This window comes from Lissotriton vulgaris, chromosome 6 (genome assembly GCF_964263255.1).
Source record: "Lissotriton vulgaris chromosome 6, aLisVul1.2, whole genome shotgun sequence".
In the NCBI taxonomy this organism is placed as follows: domain Eukaryota; kingdom Metazoa; phylum Chordata; class Amphibia; order Caudata; family Salamandridae; genus Lissotriton; species Lissotriton vulgaris.
The window spans coordinates 1,123,731,738-1,123,757,289 of NC_141694.1; the positions used below are offsets into that span (position 1 = coordinate 1,123,731,738).

Genomic DNA, 25,552 nt, shown 5'->3' on the forward strand with positions numbered 1-25,552 from the left:
CAATGTCAACTTGTAAAAGTTTATGCTTGTTTGTTCGATTGTCTGCCAATGGCCACTGACAATGTTTGTGCTCGTTTATTTCATTGTATGTTAGTATTTGAGGATCAGAAACAAACCTTAACCTTGTAATCTAGTTAGGGATTGCTCATTCTGTAAATATTTTGCACATACCCAGCTCGTGCTAACTGTATAAAAGCCCCTCGCAGACCTGTGTAAATTGCCCACTCTGGTCATAGCCACTTGAGCGCTGTGATTATGTGCACGTGTGTGTTATTAAATACGAGTTGCTTTGGTAGACCTCCGAATACTGGCTTTTTTGTTTTGCAAGTGGAAAATAAAAAAGATAGATTTCCACATATGTTTCACCGGAATGGCCATATCTAGCATCGGAGTCCGAAGAAGAAGAGTCAGATGCAGAAATATGCAGTCCAATAAACTTGCCAATTCATTTTTGAAAATGAGATAGAAAAAGAACCACCTGGAACTTAGAGAGAAAAGACTTGCTGAGGGAAAATTAGTTTGAACGTTGCAAATTATCTGGATGAAGAAAAATAGGTCTGAGAATATGAGCTGTATGAACTGAACCAACAGAGCTACTGAAAAAAAAACTTTCTATAGTGTATTTTGATTTAGATTTTTTTAATATTACTTTCAAAGAAAATGAAGAAGAGAAGTTTCATTATTGTCTTAAAGAACCAATTTGTACATTTTTGAAGTTTCACCTTTCTGGATAGAAAATGGCATATAGCAAATGCTGCAAAGTTTCTTGCTGAATGTCTTTAATAATGATAGTAATAACCTTAGTTGGTTTATTGTTGTGCCTCCCATCTCCGGCGGGAGATGTCGCTCCAGATATTAAATTAACTACAATATATAACAATTTTGCTTCTACTACATTGACACACACGTAATGTTTAGTTATTGGTGTCCATGATAACATATATACAACAGTATTGGGTGATTATGTGAAGATTATGAGGGGTCAAGAATTGTTTTGTGGGTACTTTTCTCCCTTCTTCTGAAGGTAAAGAAGCAGCATCTCTGAAGCTACCGTTGTCCTAGCTAGATAGCCTAGCTTGCAATGTGTTTGATAGTATAATTAATAAACATTCATTTTTAATCACCTTATCTGTCAGACTTCAATGCTTCACAGGAAGACCTTCCACTTTTTGAAGAAGCTAAGAATGGGTTAAAATATGGTCGTTTTTGTAGGAGAGTAGGTTCTGCTTCCTATGGTCCCACCACTTTTTGCTGTGATTCTCTGGTTTTTCGACTTTAGTGTGGCTGTGGGCCTGCTAATCAGACCCACAGCCCAACAGGCCTCTCTCTAAATTGATACCATGTACTTTAGGTACATACCAGATTGGTTACTGGGTCACTCTTGTGAGCCCCTGTATAGTGTACCATAGGTACCCAGGACATAGGTGTACCCTAGGCCTACCAGGGGCTGCAGCATGCATTGTGTCACCCCTGGTGTGCCTTCCAAACTGACACCACAGGTCTGTTCACACAGCCTGGGTGAGGTGGTGTAATCACCCCTTACTTAGATATAGTATACCTATATCTACCTTTATATATAGACACATATTCACCTATAAGCTACTCCTATGGTAGGCCTCGACAATCCTGGAGGCAGAGTGCTTGATTTTATGTGAGAGGGTGCCCTAGCATGAGCTGAGCCCCTCTGCAGCTTTCAGCTTTCATCTCCTTATAGCTGTTCTGTGATATAGCCATACCATATACTCTTAAGTGCATTATAATCCTCGCAGTTAATGCTAACTTTGGTTTGGCTTTATCAAAACATGTTGTGTAAGGTCTCAAATACTTTGGAATACTACCCCGACCGCCAATTCTGGCGGCGGTGGTAGCATTCCACCCTTCTAGAGGGAAAAGAAATGTATGTTACTGCTTTACCCGGTTAAAGTTAAACCGAGCATCAGCATTACAAAATGGATGCTGCTGCCACAGACACGAGTCTGACCTCCTGTTGCTGGGGGAAACTCCAGCAAGGGTGGCCTGGACAATAGGTTTCCTGTCCAGGGAGGTGCCAGCACCTCCCCAGACAGGGGTTTTGTGTATTGGGGCAGGGAGGGCTGCATTCAGTGAATGCATTTAGACACTGCCTGTGGCACACAAGGTGCTCCATGCAAAGCCCGGCTCAAACCAGTTGCTGGGATACTCCAGCCCCAGCTCTGATGCAAAACTGGACAAAGGGAAAGGGATGTAACCACCCCCTTCTCAGGTCCACCCATAGGAGGGACCTAGGCAGGTATATGAGCTGTGTCCCCAGGGCTTCAGATTATCCTGGAAAAAAACTTTGATAAAGAACTCTTGGACTTCGACATTCTATTCTGACTAGAAGACGGAAGACATCTCCCTTGTGGTCAAGGAGTGACCACCCTGTTCAAACAGGCACCAACAGCAACTTCGCCGGTCTGCAGTTTCAAGGCTCCCGCCGGAACTCGAAGACTCTAAGACTCAAGAACTAGACTTCCAGACTTCACTGACCCCGACCCACATCCACAGCAAAGCTGAGACCCGTGGCGGACACGAGAGACGTGGGACCGGACATCTTGGACATCCTGAATTTTGCTACCTGCACTCCTTTTCTGAAGCCACAGTAAGTTGTGCATTGGGTTACGAGAAGCACCAGCCCGAGCATCATTTGACCTGAAGCCCAGGCCCCCACACTCCGCGAGTGTCCCGTGGGCCCCGCCTTCACATTTGTGCTCGGCGCGTCTTTCCGGTTCCTTGCCCATTGGCTAGTGAGTCCCCTGAAGACGCCATCTTGAATCTAACTTGCAATCGGGGTTTCTCTAGGCTTGACCCAGCTTTCTTACAAAGGAGAAGCGCCACAGACCTTGCTGGTCTGCAACAGAGCCAATCTTGACATCCTGCGTGGTTGCAGTTGCCAAGGCTTGTTGGGTCCAATCCGGATACCGACACTACAGTCATCTAGACCCATCGTGGGACAGCTTGAATCCAGCTCCTGGTCATCGTCGATGCCTCCTGGACCTCGTGGCTGAAGAGACAAACTCACTTTCTTCACCTTCAAGCACGCGATATCGCCCGGTTCCTTCCTGGTTCCTTCCTGGTCACTGGCTAGTGACCCAGACTCTGCCCCCTCTGCTTTCAGGTTCTTCACATCTCCGATCCACCCTTGGATCCACCCGAACACTTTTCTTCTGGTCGCCTGCAGCACTTCTTTGCAGCTCTCTATAGAAAACTACGACGAAACCCGACATCAAAAGACACCTATGAACCCGGCTTCCGTGGGTGAGGTAACACGAGTACTCTGGTAGTCTTGAGGGCATTGGCCCTCCTGGTGTCTAAGTCTAAAAGGGTTCCGTCCTAGTCCATCCGGAAGTGTCCTTAACTTGTAACTTTTACGAATTCCATAGAAAGTCAATGGGAGCCTGCGCCTGTGCTTAGACTCTGCACGCGACTCCCGTGGGTCTCCTACTTCTTAACCTTTGGTTGCTTAGTGTAGCCCTAGCGATTCTACAGGCCCTAGGCCTGCTTTCTAACTCTCATGTGGTACTTATACCACTTTCTTAGTATATGGTTAGTGAGGCCCCTAGGGCATAACGTATACTGTGCAACTTATTGTGTATTAACTGTGCGACTTGTATTGTATTTTTACCTCTGAACTCATAAAGAGTGCAGAGGGGTTGTGTTTAGATTAAATACATATATATTTTACATACACCTTGTGCGGTGTCCTTTCATTTGGTATTCAAGGGATTATATATGGTAAAACAACTTGCTTAACTCGCCTACTGAAGTCTCAGCCTGAAGACTGCTGGTTCATGCTACCACTAGGATAGCTTTCTATAAGGTTGACTTTACAACAAGGGTCAATTAGACTGGTACAGGGTGCCCATTAGAACTAGTGGACATCATATGCCAGGCTAACTTCTCAGTTTTCTGAATACAGTTGGACAAATGTACCATTGTATGAACAAGTCTAAACAAAAGTATGTGTGTGGTTTTAAGTAAAGAGAAGTGTGAATTTGTAAACAAATATAATAAGAGAAGAGAAAATAAGAGAGAAGAGGGAGAATTTGGATTTTTACAAATTTGCATCCAAGGTTGACCATTGAGCTTGAAAGAAAGGGTGCACTTTTTATGGTGTGTAGTGAACCTACTAGAGTTTGGTCAATTGAATATGTGAGTGATTGCGAGAGGAGTTATGTTGTTAGTGGCAATTTCCTGGTTGGTGAGAAACTGATTTTGAGGGGCATTTATTATGTATGTGGTAAGACTGCTTATTTTAACCCACCTCATAATTGAATGAGTTCCTGCTGTCTTGCTTTAGTGTATCGTAGAGTCTATCATGTGAGAGAGGAATTACACTGGTGGTTTGAAGCAAGTAAAAAGTGGTTTTGGGCAGATAGCATTAGATATATTAGAAGCTATGATTCCATCTATAGATGTGGTTGTGAATGATGTAAGAATCGGAAAATGGCCTATGCTTGTGGATCAGCTTGCTTCTAACACAGCTGGTTCCTTAACACAGATAAATTAGGAACTAATGGCAATGAGGGCAAGGAGACCAGGAGCTGTGTGTCATCCGCGTATGAAATTTCCTTCACATGTTTAAACCAAATGATACAGATTTTCCACTGGTAAAACATTTGCCAGTGCAAATGCAAGTTTTATTTTCACTACAGAGGACATGTATTCCCACAGGAACCCCTCCTGCTAAACCCCATGAATAAGGGGCATAAAGGGGTTTTGGGAGTACCCAACACCATTTGCGGATACTTAGCTTTTATGTGCTAATCTGTGGCGAAACCTTTTGGCAAAGCTTGTGAATATCCACACTACACACACCGAAATTACAACATTCTGGGTGCTATCTGCTGGCCAAATAGCCATCCCCTGCACATCACAGGAATTATCACATCCCCATCTTTAATTCTAACTGTAGTGCTACAGTAAGTCGGCCCTGCCTTTAAATAGGCATACACTACAGTGTTAACAGGGAACAGTATTCTTGGCATGATATCTTTGCAATATTTGCATTCCATGTGTCACTGGGTCTCAGGTATCTTTGACTTCCTTGATCGTGTATTGGGAGGATAGGCCTCAGACTCTAACCTTTTCCCACTTCTTCTTTATGTACATATATTTCAGCGCCATGGCAGGCAAAGTCAACTCCAAACCTTGGTGGAACAGATGCCGGAGACAGGGATGTGAAGGAAGGAAGAGGCATGAGGTGTAATCAAAATTAGACAGACTTTCTAGTTGTAAGCCTGCGATTAAGCAGTGCCTGCAACAATCTTCTAAGAAAATCTTTGGACTTCTTGACATCTAATGTACAAAATAGAAAATGTTTAAAACCTGAATAACCGGGGGAGGAGCTACGCGGGCATCCAAGATGGTCGTGTGAGCAGAGAGCTCCCGAGACCCGCGCCGTCCTCCTTTATCTATCCTTCACCTATCCTGGTCATTTCGACGGGCTTTTGCAGCACTATCATCGCTGATGCTACTGATCCTTTTCCGGTCGAAATCGGACCCTGGGGACCATCTTTCTGCAACTTGCAACTTTCTGGCCTGCCCACGGGCGCGACCGGGGACTCGGCTGCCCACTGTGGCCGACCTGTAATTGAACAACAACGGCTGCCTGGCATCTGGCCCGCCGGAGGTGTATTGCTTTCACTTTCGGTTTCCTTCCCTTTGTTCCTGTCTCCTCCTACTCTGCCTTGCCTGCTGCCCTCTCAGTCTGCACGCTCCTCCGTTGGACTGGCAAAGAGGCCGCGACACCTCTGTCTCAGTGACGCATCGGAGTTTCGAGACTTTTCTACCTGCCCGTCACTTCCATTGCTAACCGGCAGTCTCTGATTGCGAGATGGCGACGAAAGCCGAGGCCGAAAGACGTCGGAAGGCTGCGTCCCGGGGGGGATCGATCCAGACGAACATGATCGAACGCTATACCCAGCCGAGAGGCTCCCCCGGGGCTGTATGCATGGGTGCTGAAGGACTTCAAACGGACACATCGTCTACGTCGGAAGTGTCGCTCCAAGACCTTATGGCTGCCATTACTGGACTCAAGGCTGACATGGGCCAACAGTTCGAAGCCGTAGTGACCAAAATAGACACGGTGGCGGTGGATGTGACTCTGATTCGAGCCGACCTGGCCAAAACGAATGAGCGGGTGAAGGCACTGGATCTTAAAACGTCGAGCCTGGTGAACGACATGGCTGAGGCGCAATCCGAAATTGGCAATCTGCGTGCATCGCACGACATACTGCTCAGGCGGATGGAGGACTATGACAACAGGGCCAGGCGAAACAATATACGCCTGGTCGGAGTGCCGGAAGGCGATGGTGCGGTAGCGACCGACCTTTTGGTCGAGGAACTGATAGTCGCCCAACTGGCTCCGGCAGGACTTAGTAAGTTCTTTGCCGTAGAGCGCGCCTATCGTTTTCCCGGAGGCCAAGTGAAGCCGGGGAACCCGCCGAGGCCTATCATCGCCAGGCTTTTTCACTACCGGGACAGGGATGCTATCCTCCAGGCCGCCCGTAAACATGGTCCCCTAAAGTATGACAATACCTCTGTCTCCATATATCCCGACTTCACTCCTCAAGTGCAGCGGCAAAGATCAGGTTTCCTCGGAGTGAAGCGTCGCCTAAGGGACCGGGGACTGAAATATGCCATGCTGTTTCCGGCCCGGCTCCAGATCGAATATCGGGAACGGGCCTATTTCTTTGATCAACCTGAACGTGCAGCCGACTGGTTGGACTCGTTGCCGGCAGATGACTTTGGGAGCGGAGGCCCTGGTGGTGCGGAAGGTGGTGCAGCGGCCCAGGAGTAACAGACGCCCCGGAGGTTTCGATTGAGACTATGCAACGTACTGTACATATTGACTTATCCCTAATGACTCTGCCCGTGGCGGTGCGGTAACGGGTGATTTCTCCCTTCCTCCTCAGGGGGTTCTTTGCGTAGACGTATGGGGCGACAGGCACACTGCAGTTGGGGGTGGCTTTTTAGTCAGCAGGGGTGCAGGGAGGGGGGTGTTGTAACGGGTTTGGGTTCTGGGGTCGGTGTTTGGGGATTGGGTTGTGTTTCGTTTACTTTGTTTTGTTCTTTGTTTCATGGTATTTCATATCTTGCAATGACTGTTCATAGTGGGTCCTGCTGGGGGGTGGGTGTGGAATGTTTTTGCCATAATGGGGGGGGTGAAATGCGGATTCTTTCTTGGAACGTAAATGGTCTGGGTGACAGGATTAAGCGGGGCATTGTACTGCAATTCTTGAGGCGCCACGCCCCTGATGTTGTGTTCCTTCAGGAGACCCACTTGATTGGCAATGCTTGCAAGGCCTTAGACCGCCGGGGTTATCGACTGGTTGCTCATGCGGGCTTCACCTCGGGTTCCCGGGGTGTGGGTATTATGGTAAAGTCCTCCCTTGCTCTAGCTATTGATGATGTTATCCTTGATGGGCGTGGGCGGTATGCTGCTGTTTCGGGGAGGTGGGAGGGTAAACAGGTCGTGTTTGTTGTTGTCTATATCCCCCCGGGACTGCAGGCTACCACTTATGCTGATTTAGGCAGGACTCTCCTTGGGCTGCCAGATGGCTTGTTGGTCCTGGGCGGGGACTTCAATTCTGTCATGTCCGGCGACTGCGACCGACTACCCCCCAGAGTATTGCCACAGTCCCAGATGTGGCTCAGTGAAATGGCTGACACTTTTGGCTTAGTGGATGTCTGGCGCTCACTACATCCCACACTCCAACAATACACCTTTCACTCTGGTGCGCACGGCAGCCTCTCCCGTATCGATTATTTTCTTATGTTAGCCTCCACTCTGTCCACTGTTCGTGAGATTCGGCATCTTCCCCGGGGTATCTCTGACCACTCCCCCCTGCTGATTACGATTTCCGTGGGTGGTCTGCCTGGTAATAGAGTTCCCCCGATTCCTCCCTGGCATTTTAAAAACCCCCGGCTCCGCTCCGATGTGATTAAGGCAATAGATTGCTATTTCTCGGAGAATCTGGGCTCAGTCACTTCCCCCACTGTTCTCTGGGAGGCCTTCAAGACGGTTATTCGGGGTTCCGCCCTGTCACTCATTGCCACTGAGCGTAGGGTCAAGAGGGAGGCTATTGTGGCTCTTGAAACCGAAATCACTGCGCTTGAAAGTGAGTTGGGTGGGAATGACACGCCTGCACTGTTGCACGAATTGGAATTGAAACAAGCAGACTATAAGGCCTGTGTCACGGATGCTGCTAAATTGATGCGGTCCAATCAACTTGGTCGACTATATGATGTGGGTGACAAGGCTAGTAAGCTTCTTGCGTGGCTGGATAAGACTGAGCGTGCGAGTCGTGTTGTTCCCTCCATTGTTCGTGATTCTGGTGTGAATGTCTCTGATCCGGGTGAGGTTGTTGAGTGCTTTGTTGACCACTTCCGTATGGTTTATATGCCTGTTAGTGATCGAGACAAGGCCGATTCCAGGTTACTCCTGCGTGACATTGCCTTGCCTACTGTGTCTGAAGCGGACTGCCTCGCTCTGGAGGCCCCCTTTACAGTCGACGAGATTGCCCTCGCAATTCGTTCCCTTCGCTCGGGTAAGGCAATGGGCCCTAATGGACTCCCCATTGAACTTTACAAACTTTGTCCCGACAAGATGGCCGCCCATCTGCGTCACATGTTTCTCGAGGCGGTTGAGGCTGGAAGCCTCCCCCTTGAGCAGCGCCTCGCCACCATAGTGGTCATTTATAAGGATGGCAAACCTCGTGACCAATGTGCCTCATACCGCCCCATCTCCCTCCTTAATGCGGAACCCAAAATCCTCGCTAAGGTGCTGGCCAATCGGATGCTTGCTGTGATTTGTGACCTGATCCACCCGGATCAATCCGGTTTTATCCCTCACAGGAACACTGCTCTTAATTTGCGTAGGCTCCACAGTGTTCTCGCGAGAGCTTCTATTCTCGCCGAGCCAGCAGTGATCGCCTCCCTTGACGCCACGATGGCATTTGACACCATTGAATGGCCCTACCTATGGGCAGCCCTCGCCAAATTTGGCTTTGGCCCCAACTTCATCGCATGGGTCAAGCTTCTTTATGAACAGCCGCTAGCTCAGGTCGCGGTGAATGGAAGGTGCTCGGACCCCTTCCCCTTGGGCCGTGGCACACGTCAAGGATGTCCCCTTTCTCCGCTTTTGTTCGCTTTGGCACTCGAACCTCTTGCCGCGTGGCTCCGGTGGGAACCCTCGATCAAAGGGATCCGATGGTCCCCGGACCTCGAGGATCGTGTCTCCTTGTATGCGGATGATATCCTCCTTTATCTTACTTCCCCTCAGAAGTCACTCAATGTTCTCTTCGACGTCCTCACGTCCTTCGGTAAAAACTCGGGACTGGTCATTAATTGGACCAAGTCCTGTGTCTATACCATAGCTGGTACTCTACCGCCTCTCCCGCGCAGATTTCCCATCCTTGTAGTGACTGACGGTTTCAAATATCTGGGGGTCCATGTATCCATGATCTCTTCGGTCCGCTATGAGCGGAACCTGTATGCCCCGCTCCGCAGACTGAAGCAGGATGTTCGGCGATGGCGCGATCTGCCCTTATCTCCATTGGGCCGGGCGGCGCTCTTCAAAATGATGTCGCTTCCCCGCTTCCTCTATGCCCTGCAAAATTTCTTCGACCCCGTTCCAGCCCGCTATTTCCATGAAGTCGAGAGTTTGCAGCGGCAACTTATCTGGGATGGCCGTGCCCGCATTGCCTTATCTAAGCTCACGCTCTCCTGGTACGATGGAGGTATTGCGCTGCCGGATATTAGACGATACTACTGGGCCTCGCACCTGAGCGCCATCAACCATGCGACATACTCTCCGGAGCCCGCCCCTGCCTTTGCTTTAGATAAACTGCTGTTGCCCGGTGGTAACTTTAATAGGGCGCTATATTCTAAGGCCCCCTTTCGACTCCTTACGGGCCCGACGAAATGTGCAGTGCGGGCGTGGCGAGACGCTACGGTGGCCACGGGCTGGGGTGGTAGACTGACACGTATGACGCCACTGTATGACTCGGAACGACTGGGCAACCTGTGGAAGACGAAAGGGTTTGAGAAATGGGACATGATTGGGATAAGTACTGTGGGGGACCTTTGGACACGTGGCGCGGTTATGTCCTTTGAATCACTAAAGCTGGAATACCGGCTCGATGATAGGGAGTACTTCCGATATATGCAGGTGAGACATGCCTTGTCTTCTGTCTTCCCCTCCGGTACGGACGTTCCGCAGTCCTCCCCTTTGGAGGATCGAGTTCTAGATAGCCACGTCCCAGACAGTACCATCTCCTTGATTTATAAGAAGCTTATTAATAACAGAGCTGACCAGCTCGATAAGCTCCGGGCTGCCTGGACTGCTGACGGACTCGAATTGGACGACGAGGACTGGCAGTCCGCTGTGTCCTCCCCTAAGGAGGTGGCTATTCCGGCACGACTTCGCTTTGTCCAACTGAAAATCCTCCATCGCGTGTATCTCACTGGAATGCGTCTGGTGCGAATGGGTCTGGTTACAGACGGGCGCTGCAAGCGTGGGTGTGGGATGGATGGTACCTTTCTTCATGTTTTGTGGGAATGTCCAATGATTGTAGCGTACTGGTCTAGGGTGCATGACGTTATGAGTCGTGTCATGGGGGTCCCATTGCTTCCTGAGGCGCGTCGTTGTCTGTTGAATGTGTGGGAACCGACTGACTGCACTGCTGCCCAGACACTTTGGGTCACCCTAGGCAATATGATCGCTAAGAGGGATATTGCGCAGCTCTGGGGCTCCCCTAGGCCGCCAGTGCTAAGTGCCTGGAAAGAGAACATGGACTGGTCCATGTTCCGAGAGAAGACGGTATATGAGGCCCGGGGGCGTCCGGGGAAGTGGTCCAGAGTTTGGGCCCCCTGGAATACTTACCGTGGAGACATTTGTTCTCCTCCACTTGACTACGAGGTCCCTCTCCCCTCCTCTCCGTGATTTAAGTTCCTCTCCTCTACTCACCACATGCTTTGCTCTCTTGTGCGCGCCACCCCCCCCCATGCCCTCGCTGTTTCTCCTGCATCCATTCCCCCCCTCCCACCTCCAGCAACCCTTGCCACTATGATACCATGTGTTTGTTGTTTGTGTTCTCTTCGACAAAAACATAAAATTAAACCTTTCTCATCCTAATTGTATGATATTACGCTCTTGCCGATAATGTTGATGTGACAGATTGCTCCAGCAACGTACTGCCTCGTATTGCACTTTTCGCTCAGCCTGTTTTTGTCATAGCGGCCGGCCCTGCGGGGTTGTAGGCAGACGCTGTGTATTGTGCATTTGTAAATAAAGGTTTTAAAAAAAAAACCAAAAAAAAAAACCTGAATAACCATAAAACTGCTAGGAATGGGTCATCTGTATTTCTGAAATGGAGGTTTGCCACAGCTGCATCACAATGCATGGCATAAGGAACTCAATGTCCTGCCCTCCCAAGAACAAGGAAACTCCACAGATATGCTTGCCACAGTCAACGCATGTTTCAAGCTACTACAAAAGCCTACTGTCCCGAGGGGGCATACTCACTGATATAAAGAATTATGAATTATGCCCGCTTTGTAAAATCTACCTTTGTTCAAGGGTTGCACTTAAAGGACTGTATATATGCATGCGAAGATGATGGGGTCCATTACTAGATGACAGCATCACCAAGGTGATGATGCAACTCATCTTCAAAACAGCAGTAGGCAAAGAATTGGATCATTAAGCAACAGTCTAAAATCTTACTGTACCTTCCACTTGGATGAAGATCAGATCCGATATAACTTCTTCCTTGTTGATTTTCACTTTGCAAATGTACGAACCATTATCCGATCGCTGCACACTGGTTATGCTTCAAAACAAGAACAAAGAAGTATTGTCAGAGATAATCCTACCCCTTCTAATATTGATGGATGTTATGTAATAGCAGGAGAACTGTACAGTACCATGAAATTGGATGTAAATTGAGTTCATTTCCCTAGGACCTTCCTTCCCTGGAGAACACTACAGAGTCAATGGCAAAAATGGTAAGACATTTCTAAAGTCCTGGGCATAAATGGAAAGACCTTTCCAAATCGCCCCTTCATCCCAACACTTCTAGTCCCGCACAGCTTACCCGTACCCAATAGCATTGGTCTAATTGGTCCATGCCACTTTGCTTCAGGGAACAATATCACCGGCTTGAAAAGCAAATCAAGCATAGGTGTTCGAAACTATTTGCTCATGCTGAAGCAGGCTATCACTCATAAAAGAATAAATTATGTTTATGACCAAACCTGTGCTAAACAGATTGTGCTAATATCCAATCTGGAAAGGTTCTATCCATTTAGCAATTTGTTCAACCTCTTTTGAATTCTGCTTGTTATTGTTCTGCATGAATATTACCCACCCAAAGTTTAGCACCCATCCTGTATCTAACTGGTCCCCACCAAGCATTTTGAATTGAAATTGTTAAAGAGCATCACCCAACTATCCATCACAGATGAGATGCATAATTTTCTCATTATATTCTATATTTGATTTACTTGTTACCTGTAGTAAGAAAACGAGATCACTACACCATTATATTAACTTATTACAGTGGAACTGTGAAATCACAATGCCTCTTGCTAGAGCAAGCAGAGTTATAAAAAGAAGGTCATGGAAGTAGTTACAACTACTGTTAAAAAAATTAAAGGAATGCATAGACATTTACCACTTTCAATGAACTTTTTTCTTCTAAAAATGCAATTCAATTGATTATAAAATTGCAGTATACAATAGATGTTTCATCAAGTGGATATGCTGCATGAGCGAAATGTACAGTCAGCTTATTAAGCCACAGAAATAGGCATGCTTCTGGGAGAATGCCTTTCTATGAGAGCACAGATAGTTCACTTATCAAAAAAAATTCTTTATATTTTACTCAGAACTAAGAAAGGTAGTCACTTTAATCTCCCTGCTTTAAAATCCTTGGCAGTGGTCCCAGGGGTCAGCGCTTGTCTACTCTATGCCAATTTCTTCTATCTAGGAATGTCAAAAGGTTTGCAAAACAGGCATGCAGCACAAAATGCAGATATCTGACTAGCAACAATGCTCAGTGATAGAGTTTAGGCCCCCAGAGATAGGATCTAAAGCAGAGCAGAGTGGCGCAGAGTTATGTAGAGTAGAGTGGCGTAGAATATTGTAGAGTGAAGTAGCGTGTTGTGGAATAGAGTGGAATGGAGTGACGTAAAGTAAAGTTAGCAGCATGGAGTGGCATAGAGTAGAGTAGAGAAGAGTAGCATAGTGTAGGATAGTGTGGTGTAAAATAGCGTGGAGTAAATTGGCATGAGTGGTGTAGGGTAGAGTGGCATAGAGAGGAGTGACAGAGTAGAGTGGCATGGAGTAGAATGGAATGGAGTGGTGTAGAGTAGCCTAGAGTGGCCTAGAGTAGAGTGGAGTGGAATGGCACAGAGTAGCGTAGAGTGCGATGGTGTACAGTGGCGTAAAATGGCTTGAGTAAAGTGGTATGGAGTGGTGTGGAGTAGCGCAGAGTGGCGTGGAGTGGTGTAGCGTGGAGTGGCATAGAGTTGAGTGGCATAGAGTTGAGTGGCATAGAGTTGAGTGGCATAGAGTTGAGTGGCATAGAGTTGAGTGGCATAGAGTTGAGTGTCACAGTGTTGAGTGGCACTGTGTTGAGTGGCATTGAGTAGACTGGAGTAGCGTAGAGTGGATTGGCGTAGAGTGGCGGGGTGCAGAGTGACGTAGAGAGGAGGGTCATAAGGTGGAGCAGCATAGAGTAGTAGAGTTGTGGGTGTAAGTAACTAAAGTGTTGAGATGCGAGATAGAGTGATAGCAACATAAATAAGAAGCTTAAAGCATCGAGACATGTAGCATCATGAACTAATTGTAATGAAAACCCAATGTAAAATAAAAGCAATCTTCTGAACGGAAGAAAACTCAATGTAAAATAAAAGTGCTTCTTTTGAAAGAATTCTGCAAAATAAAAGTGCATCTTGTTAAGTGTATTTGTTTTTTGAAAGCATTCATATTGCACGTCCAGGAATAATAGAGAAATGCTTTAAAGAACATTGTGACGAGGAAGACCATTTATGAGGAAGAATACATGTACTTTGTATATGCTCCAGAGAAGAGCTAAAACTAGAAAGGAAGAGAAACATATGGGAGCTAGCACTACAAAGATTGCAAATCAGAGTGACAACAAAAAAAACAATGCTATCCTCTGGGTGCGTTGTAAGCCTTTATACTTCTAATCATTCAAAACGTATCCAGGCATAGTATTTGGATTATATTGCTTTCAATTTTGCACTTAAAAATATACATTAAAACATTTATTCTCAAATAGGACTTTCGCATCTGGGTAACTGTAACTGCTAGATTAAACTACTTACAACAAAATATGGGACTCTTCCACAGTCTTCTAACTATCTTTAATGGCAAGAGGCTTTGCATGAAAATCCATCACCAGACACATGGTTCTAGCGACACAGTTTAGCCATAGAAGATTTTGGATTATAGTTTTCCTGCAATACAGCAATTTTAAAAGGCATGACATGAGGATCCGTTCATGAAAGTAGAATCAGTGGGGCTATACCAACTCTACTAGAAATCCAACAATAAGTTGAAGGTTGTGACATACAACCCTTTTTCCCAGACCTCCGTCCAAGTAAATAATAAATAAAGTGTGAGTGATAGAGGAAATAAAGCAAGAATAATGGTTAGTTTACAATTTGTTACGTTTAAAAAAAAACACGATTTATGGTACCTGGAATTGCTAACAGGGCCCAGTTTGAAATGAAAGGTTACTTTTAAAAAATACTGCACATCCCCTCACTGCCTACCCTTGAGTTCCTTAATTAAGTACTTTGTAGTCTGTGGGTACAAGGGCTTGAATAATAGTGGCACAACCATTGAATTCCATGGTTAAGTAGAATTTAGCACAGCTTTGTTTGACACTGGAGAATACGAATGAATTTGCCCTGTGGAAATACTGCTAGGATGATCCAGGAGAGGTGTCTCGAGGTGAACCTAAATGAAGATACTTTACGTAGCAGCACAAATTCACCAGCATAGGCTCTTTTTGAGGTAGAATCAGCTATATGCCTTGTATTTATTGTCTTCTCTGTCTTGGAGGCATTAAGATTGAGAAAGCAATGGTACATCCAGTTTTCCAGGTTTACAAGGGATTCCATGACTAGTAGACGATCACCCAGTTGTTATAGGTTTTGATTTGAATGTGGGTGTCATCAACATATACATGCTTAAGCTCTCAAAGAGGTTACGGAGTAATAGCAGGTAGATATTTAATTGATTAGGTGAAAGTTATGATACCTCAGTTGATATCATTGGAGAAGGATATGTAGGAAACAAGTAGACCCCATGAAATGGGTTCAACAGAAAGAAGGCAAGCTATTGGAAAGCCGTTTTGCCACCACCACAGTTAGTTGCTGGCAAATCGACTAGGAGTTTGTAATTTTACCAGCTATAGGAGACAGGACAAGCATTTGCAATGCAATAGGTGTCGCATTTGCGAGAGTTTGAGCTATTAGCATTGCAAATAACAATTCGGCCATATTCATGAACATGAATTGCGCTCGCAAATGGCCAGATTCTGAGAATCTGGCCGTTTGCGAGTGCGATTTTTGCATTTGGGATTCATCATCCCTTTGCGAGGAATTGGATTTAAGGAATCTCTAATAGAGATTCCTTAAATCCAATTCATCAACCAATTGGAAATTGCGAATTCGCAATATTTGGTCGCAATTTACCACCAAGTCTGACTTGGTGGTAAATTGCGAAAAAAGAGTGAAAAGCACTTTAGTGCATTTTTTTCTTTTGCATGTTACACACACACGTCCTCTGGACATGTGTGTGCGCAACACCTGTTCAAATGTGCATTTGAGGGGTGCTACAGGGTGTCCTTTGGACACCCCAGGCACCCTTCAAATCGCAATCTTATTTGCGATTAGCAAATTGCTAATCGCAAATAAGGAATACTCCCCATTCATTCCTATGGGCCTTTTGGCCCATAGGAATGAATGGGGAGTTTTTCCTTATTTGCGATTAGCAATTTGCTAATCGCAAATAAGGAATCAGAAGGAATCGCAATAAATTTTGCTAATCCTACATGAATCCCGTTTTGCGAGTCCTTAATAGCGAATCGCTATAATTCACTATTAGGGCCTCGCAAAACGGGACATTGATGAATCAGGCTGAATGCCCTTTATTTGCTTTACAAACTAAAACATAAATAAAAGACATTGTCATTTACAATGCCAAAATCTCAAACTCAAGTAAATGCGAGACCTATTGAATTGCAAATGCTTGTTTATCATATTGCCATGGTCCCTTTTTGGTAACAATGAGAGTATTTAGAATCAATGCAAAGCTGCAAAGGAGAATGGGTAATACCTGGGGGAGTAAGAAAGTGTCTAGTTTCACAGCATATTCACCAAAATCCGATTTCGTGCGGATTGTCCAACATGTGCAGCAAGTATGAGTGTACTGCAGTCTTGAGTCTACTATTTTAACAAACTGTTTGATCTTGGGAAAATAATACTATCCCTGTGCCTCTGCTCACAAAATATCAGCATTTCGAAAAACGCATTAAGTAAGATCTAAACACAAAGGGCATTTTGGCAGTAGGTCAGTCACACTTTCAGATCTGTTTATCGACATGTGGCTAAATTTGCTTCTTTTTGGCTGAAAGTGCTCCTGAAGCTATATTTTACATGAACCCGCACGTGTAGCTCCCCACACGCACATTTTACAGCTAATGAAGGGTTGAAAGGGAGATCTTTGCTCGTCCTGTAACTGTGAGATGGTTAAGAGGGGCATGGAACCAAAATGAAAGACGACGGACGTACCGCTGCGCCTTTGTGTGGGCAAATGGACAGGACCCACGATTGCACAAAAACAAGCCCTCAAAATGCAGACGGGTTTTCACTCTAGCCTCTACCCAAAGCACTACTCCCCTCCCGTGTACACGCTACACTTCCAGTGGCGTCGACTTGTTGCTATGGTTACCACCCATTAGCGGCATTTATCTCCTTGTATCTCCGAGGCCCTTCACTCCTGTTAGTCTGCTGTCAGAGTGGTTTCATCAGTTCAGTGCCATACTCCACCATCCTTCAAAACCGCAGGTGTACACGGTACACCACATGAGACTTCTTCTTACCGCCATAACAAACTCATTCCACCAACAGACGGACACAACACATCCGACTTTTGGAGATCTACTTCTGGGACCAAGCAGCAAAGCCACATGGGAAGTAGAGTTTCAATAGGTTACATGTAGGACGTCTGGTTCATATTGGAGAAAAATCCCATTGGCATTGTTAGCAACCACACAGCCCACATGACGGCCCTTTACCACCGAGTTCTTAAATGGAAACTAGACCAATTGCCTGCTCTGCTTCGTTTTGCGAAGGGAATAGATCAGGCAGAAAGCGAGTTGTAAAAGTTACACTCCCTGTTCAAATTACTGCAAGAAATTAGAGTTAACATTTCATATGTTTCACTTAATGGTCATCGACGTGTTGAGAATTAGCAGAGAAATTATGCAGAAGAATGATGGTCATTCAATAGATGATGATCACGTAAAACAGGACTATGTCTTAGTGTTTTGCGGGACACGTCATGCAGTAACCTCTCCCTAGGGGCAGTGCTGACAACCAATATTCCTGACGAAGAATTCCACTGATGACCAAACTGCGAAGAAGACAGGCGGGCATGTTTAATTTCTGCAATCCATGTCTCCAAAACATCAAGCCACAGTAACTGATGGTCGAGCCCGTCGGCTTTTCAGAACTAGGTCGCTCGCAGCCCGGTGGCTGCGTCCACAGCCCCTCGTGACGTGTCCTGTGCTTCAGGTTTGTATACAACAGCTTGCAAAGGGCGAGCTTCAGAGGCAAAGATGTGATCGTGCTGGTGTCCATCTCCTGTCTGGGCAGGCACGGCGATCAGGAGACAGGGAGGGAACAAAACATGCCTCCCTTCCAATGAAAAGCACACATTTTTTACCCGGGCCAATAAGAAGCATGGTTGGAGCTTCCACCCCGCTTCGAGAGCCACACCGACGACAATAGTCTCACAAGCGAGCAACACATGCGCTGCGTCACTAGGCGAGACCTAATATAGGACAGAAGTTGTCAAGTTCTTCAGGTCCAAACTAGGCTACTTCACAAATCAGAGCATGGCCAAGCTTCTGTTAAACTTTGCCACTCTGAAAGAGATATTAAAAGATGTTAAGAAGAAAGTGAGTCCATTGCTTGTATTATAGTTCAAGGAGGGCCTTGCCTTACAGTTTGGTCTGGACTGTTCCCATTGGAGCAGGGTCAAGACTAATTTGCATATGGCTGTGTCCAAACTGAGGTGGCATGGTGTGCAAAATAGTGACGGGCTGGGATGTGGCCCAGAGTTATTACCAGTGATTAAGATCAATTCAAGTGTTCCATCCATCACTTCTTTTGTATACTTTTGTGTTACAATTAAAAAGGTACATTTATTAATGTTATTGGTTGTATGGTGACCATTCAGCCTGCTTGAATATACTCATATTTTGTTTGTACATTTTGAACTCTCTACTAGTAATTGTTTTTAAATACTGAACAAGGGTTCATCACAACTGATATCTCAAATTATGGCTAAGCGTTTTTACACAATAAGCACGGGTTTCACAGAATGTAGGTAAAAGGTTAGAAGGGCTTTACTACTAATTGTTTATTTTGAAAATGTTAACCATGTTTAGTCAGAATATATAAACTAGAACAGAGCAGCTACATACAAGAGAGTCCAGATTGAGGGTCATACCCCTAATCACCATCTTACCTTCTTGTGCTGAAGGCTGTAGGAAATGTACATTTGGACTTCACTTGGCTTACCTGCAAGTTGGCAGACACACAAGGACAGCCATGGCTTTTCTTTGCTATCAAAGAAAAGCCATGTTCCTAGAGGCATGCAGGTGTGAACCATCTCTGAAACTCCAGTAGGCCTCTTTTGGTGCTGAGTAAAGCTTAGTTAGCCTAGAGAAAGGCGGGGCTGGAGATATTGATACCACTATAAAAAGGTTTTAAGATATCATCATAATGTTCAATATGTTCTATTATTAAGCCTTCTAACAAGTATTAACAACACTATCTTGTTTATTTTCTTAATAGTTACTAATCATAGTATGTGCAGTAGGAAAGGATTTTGATTTAAATTTTTATATAAATCTTGAAAATATATTTCTAGTTTCTTAGTGTTTTTGAGTGAGCTTATTCATGATGAAAGAAGGTTTGTGTTTCACTAACTGTCCCTGTGAAATCTCACATGAATGTCTGCTACCTTCAGATCGCACGACATGAACATCATCTCCTACGTCAACAATACCCAGCTCGTCTACTCACCTCGGTGAAGAACTACTTCCACAACTGTATGAAGAACGTCTTGGCCTGGATAAAGGATAACTGCTTAAAGTTCAACAAGGACAAAACTGAAGTTCTGATCTTCTACAGACACAACACCCTCTGGAACAACTCCCGGTGGCCGGCGGAGCTTGGACCCACCCTTTTGCCGAAAGACCAAACCTGTAACCTCAGCATCATCCTGGACAGCGAACTATCCATGAAATGTCAGATCAATGTTATTTCTTCAGCCTGCTTTCACATGCTCCATTCTGCTTTAACTCTAAATTTTCCTATCTGGTCTCTTCTCCCAAACCTGTATCTTTACTGTCCTCTGTCCATCCTCTCGGTCTCACAGTGTACTTATAAGATCCCAAAGCCGAGACCTATTAGCTAATGCTTGTTATAATAGCATTTAACACTTCTAGATGTACCAGTTTTTATGTGTTCACAAGTTTTCCAAACAAGAGAAATGGGTCTTGTGTTATGTTTATCTTTTTTTGCGATGAGACGGTGGATTTGCTTTATAAGGTGGGAGGTGGTGGGGAGTTAAGTTGACAAAAGCGATGAGGCAAAAGACAAAAGCCAAGAGCGTGTGAGATCATGTTGTTCAAGTGTGTGTCCACCGAGTACCAGCACATTCCCTTAATCCTAGTAAATCTGAAATCTTCAAAGGAACTCCTAACATTCTACTGTTCAAATGGAGGATTAATGGCACTGGAACAAGTCAACAACACTAGTTCATGTCTCTTGTCTGACCTACGCTCCTGTTCTTTATGCTAGAGCACAAGAGCGAGGGTAAAGGGTCATAACTAGTATTATCGACTAAATCCATGGTACATAGTGCTATTAGCACATAAAGGGTATTAGCCAGATACCAATTTTCTTCTGTCCCGCTAGAAATGTCAGCTTCGTTTGAGAGAGCTGCAGCTGAATGCCTTACCTTGGTTATGATCTTCATTTCAAAGTATCTGAATGGATTTACCATTTATGATACAATATTCCAAAGAACATAAGTAAGTTAATAGGCCAATTGTAATGGACATGTCGTGCTACCACAAAATTGTAGAAACACCCATGTTGTCACAAACAATGCTCATCAGAAAGAATTTCCAATTGAAATAAAATGCAGAGAATAATATTCCTGGGAACTGCTTTGCCAGGGGGAGCTCAACAATCAAAACATTCTGTACTACGAGAGCAATGGCCAATATTTAAAGCAAAATATGCCAATACAATGATGACATTCAGGTTTAATAAGAAAGGAGAAGAATGACTCTCTGGAATACCGCAGTACAGTAAAGGTAATTGGCCAAGATGGGAATAATTTAAACATATAATCTATGAATAAAAATAGATTGTCTATCTGAAAATGGTGTCAAGCACAAGATGCAAATCTGTGAGGAATAATTAGAGAAATCAATAAACGATGGATCAGGTATACACAACAATAGAGTTGTCAAAAATATCTGTATTTTTCCATACGACAAAGGGTGCAAAATATTCGAATCCTGTCATTCATTTGTCATATACATATAGATGTTATAAGACTATAGATCAATGTATGTAAAGTCCACTCTTTGTATTATTTTATCAGTCCATTGTATACATCAGTTGATTCAAGGAAGAAGAGCCAAAAATTTATGTGAAAGAAATTAAATCAGCATTGAAGTTTCGGTCTCAAATGTCGGGCAGTACAAGAGACCATCTTCAAGACCGTGATGGTTAAAGGGAAAGCAAGTTGAGCCCAAAAGAATCATTAAACATATTGAAAAAAAAACCAGTCAATTATTCACGAAGGTACGCCAGTACATTACAAAGGTGCTCGTGACATATCAGCAGTGAAACTCACACATGTCCCACTCCAACCACAAAGAGAGGCTGTACTCTAAAGTGCTGGCACAAAGAAATCATAGAATTACAAAGATAACCGTCTCAATCAATTGAGCTGGATTGAATGAGAGTAGCAGGTAAGAACAATTCTCGTTTGTGGAGAAAAAAATCAAGTATCCGGATCAAAGGTGAAAATCAATACACACATACATTTGAAAGTGTATGTGAACCTTGCTTGGTATCGTCAATTGGTGAGCTACAAATATGGAAAAGTGACAAAATAAGTCAATTTAAAGACAGACCTTAGAGGAAGTTTTAAATTAAGACTCAAGTCACTCACCTATACCGAATGAATCAGGTGCAAACTAATTAAACAATTCAATTTGAAAAGCAACACACGGGTAGCAAGGACAGGGCTTGTTTTGGGGAATGAATTACAGCAAGCTGGGAAAATTACTGTCATGAGTCTGGTGCAATAATGAAATCAGGGCAAAAGCGTGAACTTACTGGTTCACTGTTTTATTCAACAGGAAGCAACCGACATTCCAACACAACTTTGGCAATACTAAGTAAGAAGCATTCTGCAGCTCTTAAACCTTAAAAAGGGTGCCAAATTCTTCTTGAACCAACTGAACTGTCACACATGGCGGATATATAGGAAAGAAACACCTTACAAAATACTTGAGCACCATACCAAGCAATCACTCTAGACATGGTTAAAGAAATCTGCAAATGTATTGTTAGATTCTGCGCCCCCTTTCTTAAGACTTCTAACAGAAAAGTAAACCATTGCGTGGTCTTGTATCTAAGACTTCAAGATAAAAACTCTTGACCATCGAGTATGGCAGCCATGAGGGTTTCGAAACTTAATGAAAATTAAATCACAGCTTAGTTTATAGGAACCTACATTATCTTGAACATCCTTGATGCAGAAAGTACCTGATACAGCCATTAAAATGCAAATGCACAAACACATGATGCCAAATTAAGGCGGCCATCTTGAGAAGGAGTACAGTATCATGATTCACAGAATATTTCCAAGGTAAACATATTCTACATATAAAAAGAGTAAATACATATTAATACAGTTAATTATGCAGGCCATCTTGCTCTGAAACACTGTATAATTGACCAATGTGTCACATAAATGATCAATGCTTATTTATGACGGCCCTCTTAACAAGGAATAAAATACAATGATGGACAGAATAGTGAAAAAAGTCATACATCGAACACTTAGGACCATATGGTTCCATGCCGATGGTGAAAAAGACCTGTGCATCATACTACAATGAAGAAATAAAGTGGTCATCAAGTGGTTAATTAATGGAATGTAAGAATCAATTATACAAACGGGTGACAATGACCACATAGATACTTCACAATAAGAAAAACAATTAGATATTTTCCTAAACTTAACCTACAATACTCAGTTGTAGCATATACATCCATAATATATATGACACAGACATCATTCACTGAAGTACAATGCTTAATTAGAGAGATGTGAACAATAAGTAAGTTCAGATAAAAACTATGGGTACGATTCACAGAAATAACTTAAGACAAAATCTTAAACTTACTACCATTTTGGTTTTAACAGAAGGCACTTACTCATTTCGGTATTCACAGAAGTTAGGAGTCCTAACTTTAGGACTCCTAACTGCCTTCTGTGAATACCGAAAGTCTTAAAGTTAGGATTTTTCTCAGTTTAGGAGTCCTACTAAAATCTGGATGAAATCTAGGTTGGGAAGTTGAAACTGTGGCACCTTCATTAAGATGGAAACTCATTTGCGGACTCATACAGCGCTTTAAGCTGGATAATAAAAGAGAGAAGGGGGCTCCAGTGTTAAACATTATTTACTGTGGGGCGTGGCCTAAGCAGTATAAGTAATTAAGGACCATTGTTTGAGGCATGACCTATGAAACTTAGTGAGGGGCCTTACAGAAGCAGTCAAATGTTATGTGCTTTTGCTAGATTAATTCCTCACTAAATGTAATCTTCCTATAAAAAGTTTATAACTGAAATGATAACATTTAGAATTATAATATTACTTGTGATCAATGTATTATATTGCAACATTATATATTGTTTACTACTGCTTGAGCACTGGCCTACATGCTAGCACACTAAACTGTGTAGGGTGTGTGGTTGGAGGGATGTTGTCTTCGTTTTGATCCTAGTTGGGAAATGTTTCCATGTCGTGGGTGACGACCATCGAGGAGCAGTCATGGTCTTATGGGACGCAGAGCATAGCAGTGTGGTGGAAGATGAAGTGTGAGGCAGTTGTACTTTTTTTTGGCTTCCAGTATCCTGGTAGCTTTGAGCAGGTCCATTTCTGGTATTTCTTGTGATACCGTCTGCTTAGCAGGTTACTGCACTGCAGTCTGCTTAGCAGGTTACTGCACTGGGTAGTCCATTCTAAGACTTTCTATATACTGGTGGGCATGAGCTGGAATGGTTAAAGGAAGAGCAATCTGTTGGGATGGCCATTTTCATTATCATCCCATATTTGAGGGCCTTTAGAAGTGTTCAGATGGTATATATATATACATATTTGGGACCCACAGTGGTAGGCCATTTTAAAATCTTCTAAATTGTCCAGCAATGTGTCACAGATTTCTTCAGTAATTCCATGCCTGTTCTTCTGGTGATATTTGTTTTTTCTTTTGTACAATGCTGGTAAGTGATGGACAGCCCACGTAGCAGGTATGTCTCATATGTATTTAAGAAGCACAAGGTAACATTTTCTGCTGACAACTGCGCATTATGGTCTTAGTATTATTGGGGGTCATAACTGTTAGATATGCAAGTACATATCTATATAATGGCAAATCATATGCCAGCCCTTCTTATCTTACCTACATGTAAAAAGCGGGTTTCTGGATGAGGCTTTTCAAATTTGTGGGTTGTAACCTGAGGATTGTGATTGAGGGTGTCACTGTTTTCTGGTATATAGCCATCTGCACCCTGAAGATCCACTGTATACATCCATCTGTGTTAAGCGAATAGCTCTCCTGGACCAGCAATCAGACTTTCTCCCTCTTGTCTTACCTTGTAGCTAATTTGAGAGTTAGTTGTTATCAGAACTTTACTATGGAGCCTTTTTCTTCTGAGTACTTGGAATGAATCCCTTTTCTGTTCAGGGCAGGAAGGGCAAGTTCTAATCTTGTTCTCCATTTTCACTGCAATTTTTATTTCAGTACTTTCATTTGAAATCTGGGTTTCGTGTTTGGTGGAGCGGACAGTGAAGGGGTCATGCAATGAATAGCATAACCATTCTGCATAATATCTACCAATCATTTGTTGCATGTTTGGGTTTACCATTTGCCTAAACACTATCTAACACCAGAGTTGCATATGGAGGGTGGCAATGTTAGCATATAGTGCTAAACAGACACTTCCAAGCTCTGTTGGAGTGTTGCAGAGAGACTACATTATTAATAATCCACTCTGATAAAGTGTACTTAAGGCTGTCGAAGTTGACGGTATTCTAACAGAGTGATTTGAACTCTGTAGTGTAACCTTCATCAAATCCAGATTGAAAGTACTTAAGAGTCTTCCAGACTAACTACCTTCAAGGTCTCAGCCTTACTGTTTCATCCTTTACATATAAATATGCCTCGTTATCCCGCAGTCTTTTTCCCCGCAGGGAATTCCAACGTGGTTGTTACAACGACCGCGTTGTAATTCCGCATACCATTACCCAGCAAGTCGTAACACCGACTTTCGGAGGGGGGGGCGCTGGATGTTGGAATAGTCTAATTTACTATGCCAACTGCAGTCTGTGCGAACATTAGGGAAGGTGTTGGATTTTAAATCCAACACCTTCTTCCCCCTTCCCAAGTCATTGTTCCGACTTGCGGAGTAATGGTATGTGGAATTAAAACGCGGTTGTTGTAACGACTGCGTTGTAATTCCCTGCGGGGAAAAAGTTTTGTGGTAAACGTTGTTTACCTTTACATATAGTCATTGGCACATGGCTCAAACAGCACTGAAGGAAGTCAGGTTATTATTTTTTTGACCTGTACCAGAAAATGCATTCCACATAACCTAAATCTGAACGCATCAGCAGATTCCTATCATGCCTCCCAAACTGCTTTGTCTGGGCAACCATCAGACTCTTGATTTTTTTTGCTTTGCATCAAACCAATTACTGCTGTATTGCGCAAATTTCATCGATGCTCTTCCTCTGCCAGTAGTTCAGACTCTGCTGAATATGACAACTAAGCTCAGGATGCAAACCATAATGAAGGCAGAAACAAAATCACTGGCACCATCTTTCTGTGAGTCTCTCATAATAAGCATTAATTTTTAAATGCTCGATCACCTACTAGTATATGCCAG

General features: G+C 44.0%; 1 protein-coding gene across 5 annotated transcripts in view; it reads right to left on the reverse strand.

The window, feature by feature from the left end:
• The window catches only part of MERTK (MER proto-oncogene, tyrosine kinase), a 366,926-nt gene that overhangs the window by 269,597 nt on the left and 71,777 nt on the right, over positions 1 to 25,552 (reverse strand). For 4 of the 5 annotated variants that reach the window (XM_086927212.1, XM_086927213.1, XM_086927211.1 and 1 more), the window contains exon 3: positions 11,755 to 11,855. The exons of the other annotated variant lie outside the window; for it this stretch is intronic. In XM_086927212.1, coding sequence (XP_086783338.1) covers positions 11,755 to 11,855 — 101 coding nt within the window. The remainder of the gene's footprint in view (positions 1 to 11,754; positions 11,856 to 25,552) is intronic. 5 annotated transcript variants of the gene reach the window in all.